The 11,558-nt window shown below is 46.0% G+C and overlaps 1 protein-coding gene across 3 annotated transcripts; it reads left to right on the forward strand.

The window, feature by feature from the left end:
- The first annotated feature begins 246 nt into the window (after positions 1-246).
- KHSRP (KH-type splicing regulatory protein) lies at positions 247-9,566 on the forward strand. 3 transcript variants are annotated; one of them, XM_073587336.1, is made up of 19 exons: positions 247-402; positions 510-545; positions 1,549-1,585; positions 1,665-1,717; positions 1,797-1,868; positions 2,122-2,179; positions 2,985-3,156; positions 3,236-3,334; positions 5,359-5,505; positions 5,577-5,679; positions 5,817-5,917; positions 6,006-6,147; positions 6,275-6,435; positions 6,638-6,747; positions 7,997-8,097; positions 8,174-8,380; positions 8,487-8,558; positions 8,636-8,838; positions 8,933-9,566. In XM_073587336.1, exons 1-19 carry the CDS (start codon positions 279-281, stop codon positions 8,954-8,956), a joined length of 2,022 nt encoding a protein of 673 aa, XP_073443437.1. In that variant the 5' UTR covers positions 247-278; the 3' UTR covers positions 8,957-9,566. The 3 variants fall into 3 exon arrangements, with proteins under 3 accessions (XP_073443437.1, XP_073443438.1, XP_073443439.1); XM_073587337.1 differs by having other exon boundaries at positions 8,983-9,566; XM_073587338.1 differs by having other exon boundaries at positions 8,195-8,380.
- Positions 9,567-11,558: the final 1,992 nt, after the last annotated feature.

Genomic DNA, 11,558 nt, shown 5'->3' on the forward strand with positions numbered 1-11,558 from the left:
TCTCTTTCTCTTTCTCTTTCTCTCTCTCTTTCTCTTTCTCTTTCTCTCTCTCCCCCCAATGGACCAGTGGCTCCCATTGGTGTTTCGTCGCCCGCGGATCTTTCTTCCGCCATTTTGGCGGATTTTTACTGACCTCAAAAACTGATGTCTGACACAGGCCTTAGCGATCTCGCTGTGTGAGACGGGGCCTTAAGGCTCTGTTGACATTTATCTTGTGCCCCGCTGAGCACTTGTATCAGGGTTCCAGCATTGCATGAGGTTTCTGCGATGTGTCTGTAATGACATCTTTTGTATCTCATCTAATACAGATTGCAGCGAAGATAGGAGGTGACGCTACCGGAAGCGTTAACAACAACCAAGAATTTAATTTTGGCAGTCAGAAAAGACAATTAGAAGATGGAGGTGAGAACCTGACGCTGTTATTACTGTGTATATAAGTTTTTTGGTGAGGCCTTCATAGTGCACCTGGGATCATCTCTCATTTAACTCTTGCCTTCCTTTTTACCTAGACCAACCAGAGTGCAAAAAATTGGCACAAAGCGAACGTAAGTCATTTTCATTATTATAGAATCATAGAATGTTAGAGTTGGAAGGGACCTCCTGGGCCATCTGGTCCAACCCCCTGCTCAAAGCAGGATTCAATAAATCATCCCAGACAGATGTCTATCCAGCCTCTGAAGATTTCCATTGAAGGAGAACTCGCCACCTCTCATGGCAGCCTGTTACACTCATTGATCACCCTCACTGTCAAAAAGTTTTCTCTAATATCTAATCTGTCTCTTCCCATTCAGCTTCATCCCATTGCTTCTAGTCTTTCCTTGTGCAAATGAGAATAAAGATGATCCTTCTACAATGTGACAGGCCCTTGAGATATTTGTAGACAGCTATTAAGTCTCCTCTCAGTCTTCTCTTTTTCAAGCTAAACATTCCCAAATCCTGCAACCTTTCCTCATAAGACAGGGTTTGCAGACCGGTCACCATTCTGGTCGCTCTTCTCTGAACTTGCTCCAGTTTGTCTGTCTTTTTTAAAATTATCGATGGCTGGTTTTGGATATAGGGTCTTTGGGTGTTTCTTTAATGTTTCTTCAACGATTTGCAAAAAAGGATGGTTCTTCAAGGAACACTGCTGTCATGTTTTATGGAGTAGTACATGATTAATGGCCACTACTCCAGTTCTTGTGAATCGATTTGCACCATCTCTAGTGATTGTCTGATGTGGGTGGGATATGGCACCCCCAGCGATTGTCAGAACATAGGACTTTAGAGCCCTGTTCTCACCTGGCCATAAGAGGGCAGCTATTAGGAGTGAATGTGGTCGCATCGTGGCCCTGGCTCTGTTTTCATCATTTACACTGAGGAAGAAAACAAAGATAACTTCATTGTTAAAGGCTAGAATGGCTGCCACCAGAGGAGAAGCCACTCTGGCGATCAGTGGGGGTCTCTGTGTTGAGACCAACCCATCTAATAGTTATCGCCTATCCTGTGGACAGGCCGGTGTACCCCTTTCATCCTTCAGAAATCTAATGTGTTCTTTTCTACATATTTCAGCGATCGCCCCTCCGCTCACTCCAGTACATGCACCTCGGTAAGTCGTCCACATCTGTCCTTGCCCCTTCGGCCCGCTCCTCATTGTTAATAACTTTTTTTTTTTCTTGTGGCTTTAGGCCAACATCACTGACTGAAGAGTATCGTGTCCCTGATGGCATGGTGGGACTAAGTGAGTGATTAGTGCCTGTGTTCTTTGTCATGCATTATGATCATTGATGATTAGACTGATGATCCGTCTTCTCTTTCAGTCATTGGCCGAGGAGGAGAACAAATAAACAAGATCCAACAAGAGTCAAGCTGTAAGGTTCAGATTTCCCCAGGTGAGAAAGTTTTGTGTCCCTATAACCCTCCTGTGGGGGAAACATCACAGATATGGTGCCAAAGAGATCCTTCATGTTGCCAGATTCTGATTACATATTTATAGGCCTCACCATCAATATCTGATCGATGCCAGGAATGCTAATTGCTGATCTCATCCTTGGCACTGTATAGTTTTATAGGAATGGTGCCCACCCCACCTGGCAACAGATGGTGATTTTTAAGGTGACTAATAGCGTACCCTTTCTATTACAGACAGTGGGGGGCTCCCGGAGCGGGTGGTGTCACTAACCGGTTCACCAGACGCTGTGCAGTAAGTTAACACCACGTGTGACCACACTGAAACCTTAGTCCGACACTTGACATACATGAATGAGACATTTTGGACTGCAGGATCTGAGTCCGCTCCATGTACAGCGGGTGCTCCCTGTGTTATATGGCCGGCATCTCCACCTGCAGCTGGCGAGATTGCAGGCAGTCCCATTTCATGTCCCCAGTACCCTAATGGTGCAGGTGAAAAAAGCTGTATGTTCCCAAAAATGGTATTGGTAAAAATGACCAGCTGCCCTGGGGGGAAAAGAAAACCCTCCAGATTTCCACTGACCAAAAAATTACAAAGTTATTGGTTCAGAAAATGGCCATAAAAATATTTTTTTTCTTTAAACCATAAATATATTTTTTGCATTACTGTAGTGAACTGTAAAATGGTTATCTGTCCTTATTCATCACTTGTCTTGTTTTTTTTTTTTTTTTTTTGTTTGTTTTATTTTTTTTGTGGCATTTATTGATGTTTTGCATTAAATTCTTAAAAGGCTGAAGTGGTTCATGAAGTTTGTACAAAATCAATTTTGCAATTAATCAGCAGGAAACATCTGCAAACCCTGCCCTCAAAGACAAAGCAAAAAAAGCAGACAAACATATATAAAATAATTTAAAAAAAACCCAAAACCCTGCAAACTAAAAATGCCCCAAAACGCGCGCTGTAGTGTGAATGCCAAGTGATATCGTCCTGTCCCCAAGCATTTTAGTCTCTGACCACATTAGTCTACAGGTGCTGAGGACTGTGTCTGATGTGGGGAAAAATGGTCTCATGTTTTTACCTTTTGGTTTTCTTGTAGGAAAGCAAAAATGATGCTTGATGATATAGTAACTCGGGGCCGTGGAGGAGCGCCCGGACAGTTTCATGATAACTCCAACGGGCAGAACGGCTCCTTACAGGAGATCATGATCCCTGCCGGCAAGGCCGGTCTCATCATTGGGAAGGGCGGAGAAACTATTAAACAGCTGCAGGTAAGTGGAGGGGGCGGCTGGGGCATGCAGATCAGCATTTGGCTCTGTAAACTCCATATCGCCTTCTCTTCCTGTCCAGGAGCGCGCTGGGGTCAAGATGATTCTGATACAAGATGGCTCACAGGGAACGAATGTGGATAAGCCCCTGCGCATTGTGGGAGAGCCCTTCAAAGTGCAAGTAGGTGTCCGGAAGTCGATGCTGTCGCTGTACCCTCGCACCCCTGTGCTAGCACTGGATCTGTAGGGTAGCTTCGTATTATATTGATGTCCGGCACTCGCAGTTTTCAGGACTTTGATGCTTTTCTAACTTGAATAAAATTTACAATGTTCCGCATATTGATAATCCTGAGCGAGTTACACGAGCAGAAGGGAACTGCACATATTGCTGCTTTGGTGCATAAATGTGACACGTGGATCTAATTCACATATTTATATGTATTAAATACATGACAATGGACAATACAGGGAAAAGTGAATTATCAACATAAATAGAATAGTTGTGATAACTCTCTGATAACTCTCTGATCTTTATGATTCTGTATCCAGAAGTCATTAGTCACATATTACGACCATAGAGTATCAGCCACAACATCGGCCTGAAACGATGAGGAAACTCCTACTGTCCTACCCGCAGTTCAGACACGTGGGCTCCACAGCTTGTAACCCCCTTCCCGTTAATGTGTTTAGGAGTTTATAGCGACCTCCTGCACAGTTTATTAACTTGTTCTAAAATATGAAACTAGAAACCGCCACCCCCCCGATTCAGCTACGCTGTTCCACTTTCCTGGAGCAATTTTTTTTTTTTTTAAGTTGCTTTAGTACTTGTGGTTTATTCGCTCTACATTTTGTGCCACTGTTTACGTTGTTTTTTTTTCTTTTTAGTTTTTTATTTAGTTTCCTGAACAGCTTTGCTCCCACAGATGTTTCAGAAAGATTATACGACTTTTTTTTACCAAGTTTGTTTTCCTCACCTCTCACTCCAGTCTCTCTTCTGGAGTTTTCAATTTGTCCCTTTTTTGTAACTTTTTTTCAGCACTTTCGGGCTTGATTCTGCAATTCATTAAACGTGCACCATTGTGTAGAATTTGTGATTCGGGATGAATCGGGGGCCCTCTGTTTGTATTTCATAGTAGTGTGATAGTGTTTCCTTTCTCTTTTAGGCTATGTGCACACGTATGCAGAAAATTTCTGCATAAAATCCTGAATCCTTCCCAGAAAACTCGCGTTTTTTTTCCCGTGCGTTTTTTGCAAAAAACCTGCGCTTTTTGCGGTTTATTGCCGCGCGGTTCCAGACCCATAGAAAATAGCTAAAAATGCTGAATTTTCCACGAATTAATGAGCATGCTGCGTTTTTTTCACGGTAAAAAAACGCATACATCTGCACAAATGGCGGAATTCATTTAAATGAATGGTAAGCTTCTGTTAAGCATTTTTGACGCGGTTTATTTGGTAAAACCGTGAAAAACGCTATGTGTGAACACAGCCTTAACAGACTATTGTTTAGACAATCTGTCTTTCCTCTTCCTATTTCCGATGCATTTTTCCAAAGGAAACAAAGCGTCATAGCTGCATATTGTTTGTGTAAATCCGACATCACAAAATGGGCAAAAAAAAATAAAAATCACTGAAGCCAAATAGAAAGTTCCCCGACGAGGTGGGCTGCTTACTGACACAGCAGGGTGCTGCTGACATTCACCTAGAGGCAGATACCTGGACTATAAGCTCCCTGCTCTCCCCATTTACCGTATTTTGGGTGCACCCTCGTATGATGAAATTGCTATCACTTGTAAAATTTTAATAGGGCTAGCCTCACAAAGTATGAGGATGGTAAAAGCGATCCCCTGTAATCTAGAGCGGTGGGTACAATGTGAACATGGATGTGTGCCCATTCTAAGGTGATGGTGACATTTCCATCTGTTCATATTGCATTTGAAAAAGGCTCAGATTCAGCCAAAACGCGTCACACAGCACGATCCTTTTCTTGCTGGAATAAAACTAAAAAGTCCTGATAGATGCAAGTGCTGGTCATCTGTCCGTTAACGTAAGCCTGGAAAACTCCTCAGGAGCTATAGTGCACCGGCAGCCCCCTGTGTGCACCAGCAGCGCGTGCATTATCCTTGTTCTTCCCTTGGACTAGACTGCAGATTTTTCCGACCGTTTATAATCTGTACACTGACAACGCCTCTGTACTTTCCTCTGCAGCAAGCCTGTGAGATGGTGATGGATCTCTTACGAGAAAGAGATCAGGGAAACTTCGGTGAAAGGAATGAATACGGCCCCCGAGGAGGAGGAGGCGGAGGGGGAGGAGGAGGCGGCGGAGGAGGTGGTGGTGGTGGAGGCGGCATAGATGTGAGTAGCGGCCACTGGTAGTGGTAAGTGCACTGTGGCAAGTTTCTGGCACTGACAGGTCTCCATTGCAGGTACCGGTCCCTCGACACTCAGTGGGGGTAGTAATAGGACGCAATGGAGAAATGATCAAGAAAATTCAGAATGACGCTGGGGTCAGGATACAGTTTAAACAAGGTGAGAGTCCGATCGGCTTCAGACTAATATGCATGAGCCCATGTGTAAGTTATACTGGAGGGCGGGTGATGCGATGTGTATTTTATGACATCTCCACCATATTCTTAAGGTTTTAACCTATAAAATCTCCTGTACAGATGATGGGACTGGTCCTGATAAGATCGCACACATTATGGGGCCCCCGGACAGATGTGATCACGCAGCCAGGATAATCGGTGACTTATTGCAGAGTTTGCGAGTGAGTATGGCCACTTCTAGTAGTGAGTGCAGCTGACCTAACACGCAATATGTGACGTCGGCTCACCGTCTACTTGGCTTTTCTGTAGAGCGGTCCACCGGGACCTCCAGGCCCTGGTATGCCGCCTGGTGGCAGAGGAAGGGGTCGAGGGCAAGGGCCATGGGGACCTCCTGGAGGAGAAATGACCTTTTCTATACCCTCTCATAAATGTGGCTTAGTTATCGGTCGAGGTGAGTGGACAGTTGGTGACGGCTGTTTGATCTTCTCGCTCCTGTTGGGCTGCATTCACATGTTGTGGTGCATTTATTTTTTGAATATCTTTAAAACCACAGTTCTTATGGTTCCCTATCTCTGCAGGTGGAGAGAATGTAAAGGCAATTAACCAACAGACGGGGGCGTTTGTGGAGATCTCACGGCAGCCGCCACCCAACGGCGACCCCAACTTCAAAATGTTCATTATCCGTGGCTCACCACAACAGATCGACCATGCCAAACAGCTCATCGAGGAGAAGATTGAGGTGAGACGTGGCTCCTAACTGGCTGACTGACGGAAAAGCATTTCTCGGTTTTTCTCTGCGGTGTGACGGCACTTTTCCTGGCTGCTCACTATCATTGATAAATCAAGCATTAGAAAACTAACATTTCACGTTCAGTGTTTTGCAAAATCGTTCTTGGAATCCAGTTCTTCAGATAAATATTGCTATTCTATTTTCCTCCTAGGGTCCCTTGTGCCCGATCGGTCCTGGCCCCCCTGGTCCTGGCCCAGCTGGCCCCATGGGTCCATTTAACCCAGGTCCTTACCCACCCGGACCCCCAGGAGCTCCACCACAGTATGTGTTTTTGCCTAGTTTCATTCTCTTTCTGTATTATTTCACATGAGGAAATTTCATTTTAAGACGCGCTCCCACAAAACTATTTATTCTAGGTGTAGTAATATTCTCGTCGTCACCCCCCCCAGTGTCACTCTGCTCCTCTTCTGGGTCATATGACTACAATTCCCACTCTCCAGATCACGTCGCTTTAAGGCTGTGTGCACACTATGCAGATTCTGCTGCTGATTTTTCCGCGCAGATTTGGCAAAATCCGCAGGTCAAACGACCTGCGTTTTACCTGCGGATTAGCCTACGGTTTTCCCCTGCGTTTTGACAGCTAGTAATGGAGCAGGTGTCAAACTGCTGCGGATTCCGCGCAAAGAATTGACATGCTGTGGATTTAAAACCGCAGCAAATCCGCACTGAAAAATCCGCAGCATGTGCACAGCGTTTTTCATTTTCCATTGAATATAAAGATACTGTACCACGCAGCAGAAACTGCTGCGGATCCGCAGGGCCAAATCCGCTGCGGATCAGCAGCAGAATCCACAACATGTGCCAACACCCTAATAATGTAAGTCTATGGAGCATTGTAGACGTTTGGCTGTCCCACAGACCCCAGGGTGATTTGGAGAGTGGGAGTTGCAGTGGCCCAAATTCAAGTGTAGTATCTGCTCTTTAATGCCAGGATCACACTACCGTGTGTGATGTGAGAAACTCGCACGAGTCTCTCGCATCAACACCCAGCACTGAGGACCGGAGCTGCGGCTGCATAAAATACATGCAGCCGCAGCTCCAGTCCTGAGTGCTGGCGGCAGCGCCGGGTGTTGATGCTAGAGACTCGTGCGAGTTTCTCGCATAACACATTGGTAGTGAGATCCCAGCCTTAGGGGGTTTTCCTCTGCTAATGGACGTTGCATACACTGTGGGGAAAGCTTTGGGATGTACACAAGGTGACTTACAGATCCAGCTGCAGGTGACCCTGACCTCCTGGATGGAAGCCATGTGGCCGGGTAGTTTGTTGGTCGCAACTGCTGAGGTGACCTCTCTGATGTCTGCACTTGCGGAGGATTATAGGACCCCACTAGAGACTTTTGTTCATGTCTCTATTCTGGGCATTATGGTTTAGTAAAGGAATTTTTCCTTTCTCTGGTACCGGTGTCCTTACGGGTTCCCACCTGAACGGGCTTGTGAGAGACAAGCATAGTATCTAAGCTGCAAAGTTTTTCTAATGTGTATTTTCCTTCTAATTTCCTTTCTGTTGCAGCCCGGGCCCACCACCTCCTCCACCCCCTCACCAGTACCCCCCACAGGGATGGGGAAGCACGTATCCCCAGTGGGGGCAGCCACCAGCCCCTCACGACCCCAGTAAGTTTTGGCCCGTGTGCGCCATGATAAGGTATGCATAGTAAGGTATACACAAAATGTTTTGTTTTTTTCACAGCAAAACCTCCTGCCCCCACAGATCCGAGCGCTGCCTGGGCGGCTTACTATTCACACTACTACCAACAGCCGCCTGCTCCAGTCCCCGGGCAGCCACCTGCCGTCCCTGTCCCTCCTCCACAAGGCGAGCCCCCACAGCAGCAGCAGCCGCCCCCTGCCAGCCAGCCGGACTACACCAAGGCATGGGAGGAATATTACAAGAAGATGGGTGAGTACTCATGTCTGCGGTCAGGCTCCACATTGCCATACTGCAAGCTTAGTCCCTAGGGGGCATGTTAGGACCCTTCCCAAATATCTACCTCTCCCTGTTACAGGCCAGCAGACGACTCAGCCCTCAGGACAGCCGGATTACACAAAGGCCTGGGAAGAATATTACAAGAAACAAGGTGCGGTGCCCGGACCCATCGCCTCGTCCTTCATGTAACATCTTGCATATATTGACGAAATTTCTATGTTTTTGCAGCCCAAGCAGCAGCTCCTGGCGCCCCCGTTGCAGCCCAAGCAGCAGCTGTGACAGCAGTGGCAGCGGCATCCAGTGCTCCACCCGCAGCGCAACCGGACTACAGTGCGGCATGGGCAGAATATTACAGACAGCATGCGGCATACTATGGCCAGGCACCAGGAGCGCCACCCGCACAGCCCCCTCCGGCACAGCCAGGACCACAGGTCAGTCCCCCACATCCGTCACCTATTTCAGCATGTGTGCCCCCTGCTGATTGGGTTTCTGCTCATGTGCCTCACTGTGTGTTATCTATTCCAGGACGCCCACGGCCTGCTTGGCTGACGCCCTGCTCTGCTCTCTTCTTCCAGGCCCAGTGAATGTCACTTGTCGTCACTCATTACCAGTCTGGAGATAAGAGCCTCTGTTGCTGACCTCAGTGAGGGGAGAAGCTATTTGACAAGTCCCCTAGTTGTATTATTATTTTATTTTTTAGGACATTTTCTTGTTTTGTCCTTCATCCTTTCCCGGTTTTTCATCTTAAAAACAAGACAAGCGGTGGCCCCTGCGGAAGGGCAGGTTCTAGACATTAGGACTAATCTGAGCGCCTCCCGTCCACTCACCTCCCATCAATTACAAAACACGGTTTTATTCACTGGAGCTGCCTGTGAGTAATAAAATGATTTATTTTTTTTTTTAACTTAAAAAGATTATTCCCTCCCGTCCCCGATGTCCCTGTGCTTTTAGTTGGTTGAACATTCCCTGGTGACATCCCCATGCTGTCTGCTGGTCCCACGTCCGCAGCTGGGGTCTTGTGAAGTGCGCCGGTCCCTCCCGCCATTGGGGGGTCGTGATGTGTTTTGTCTGTTCAGAGACATTGGAAACTGTACGCTGAGTTTTTACTTTTTATTGCCTGTTTTTAACTTCACAATAAACAATGACAAAACTCTCCTGACTTCGCTCTTCTATCTTCTGTTTTTGTCGTCCAGATGGATTTTTTTTTTTTTACTTTCCTGTTATTGTTCCTTGTGATGATTTCTATGCTGTGTTTTTTGGAACGGTATAGGGAATCACAATAAATCTGTGAAAAAAAATGGTCTTGGTCGTGTGTCCATGGTTCACTACCTCGTCGTGCAGAAAGGAATGTAACATGGCGGACTGAGCCGTGTCTGGGTACATAGATAAGATCAATGCTGTGCTGAGTGTCACCGAAATCTTTCCCCCTACAGTCAGATAAAGCCCCCATTACAGCGACCATGAGGATAGTCGCCCAAGTCTGATAGTTCCCTAGGCAGAATTAGTCTCATCTCCAGAGAGTAGCTGACATGAGACTGACGCATCGTTGCGTGGGAAAAGATTCACCCAATATCTGGTTATTTATTTAAAATCTTTTTTTTGGGACTTTTTCAGTCTAGTGGGTGATTCCTAATCAGTGACTGACAGCCTGCCCCGTGAATGTGCACACTAAGAGCTGTCACTCAACTATTAGTGCTGCCCACTGGTACCGAACACCGAATGTATTATACTGAATGTTTTCTCACTATACTGAAGTAATAACAATCTGTTGAGCTCCTCCTGCTCTACAGCATGTCGGCTGAAATTTCCAAAGCAACAGGTTCAATTTAACAGCTATAGTTATCAGAATTTAATATTAATAATAATATTATATTCAAATAAGACATTGTTACTGATACTGAGTTACATCCTGTATTTATACTCCAGAGCTGCACTCACTATTCTGCTGGTGCAGTCACTGTGTATATTACATTACTGATCCTGAGTTACATCCTGTATTATACCCCAGAGCTGCACTCTCTATTCTGCTGGTGCAGTCACTGTGTACATACATTACTGATACAGGATGTAACTCCGGATTATACCACAGAGCTGCACTCACTATTCTGCTGGTGCAGTCACTGTGTACATACATTACTGATCCTGAGTTACATCCTGTATTATACCCCAGAGCTGCACTCACTATTCTGCTGGTGCAGTCACTGTGTACATTACATTACTGATCCTGAGTGACATCCTGTATTATACCCCAGAGCTGCACTCACTATTCTGTTGGTGCAGTCACTGTGTACATACATTACATTACTGATCCTGAGTTACCTCCTGTATTATACCCCAGAGCTGCACTCACTATTCTGCTGGTGCAGTCACTGTGTACATTACATTACTGATCCTGAGTGACATCCTGTATTATACCCCAGAGCTGCACTCTCTATTCTGCTGGTGCAGTCACTGTGTACATACATTACTGATCCTGAGTTACATCCTGTATTATACCCCAGAGCTGCACTCACTATTCTGCTGGTGCAGTCACTGTGTACATTACATTACTGATCCTGAGTGACATCCTGTATTATACCCCAGAGCTGCACTCTCTATTCTGCTGGTGCACTGGTGCAGTCACTGTGTACATTACATTACTGATCCTGAGTGACATCCTGTATTATACCCCAGAGCTGCACTCACTATTCTGTTGGTGCAGTCACTGTGTACATACATTACTGATCCTGAGTTACCTCCTGTATTATACCCCAGAGCTGCACTCACTATTCTGCTGGTGCAGTCACTGTGTACATACATTACTGATCCTGAGTTACCTCCTGTATTATACTCCAGAGCTGCACTCACTATTCTGCTGGTGCAGTCACTGTGTACATACATTACTGATCCTGAGTGACATCCTGTATTATACCCCAGAGCTGCACTCACTATTCTGCTGGTGCAGTCACTGTGTACATACATTACTGATCCTGAGTGACATCCTGTATTATACCCCAGAGCTGCACTCACTATTCTGCTGGTGCAGTCACTGTGTACATACATTACTGATCCTGAGTGACATCCTGTATTATACCCCAGAGCTGCACTCACTATTCTGCTGGTGCAGTCACTGTGTACATACATTACTGATCCTGAGTTACATCCTGTATTA

Source organism: Dendrobates tinctorius, unplaced genomic scaffold (genome assembly GCF_039654945.1).
Source record: "Dendrobates tinctorius isolate UK_male_01 unplaced genomic scaffold, ASM3965494v1 ptg000099l, whole genome shotgun sequence".
Lineage (NCBI taxonomy): Eukaryota > Metazoa > Chordata > Amphibia > Anura > Dendrobatidae > Dendrobates > Dendrobates tinctorius.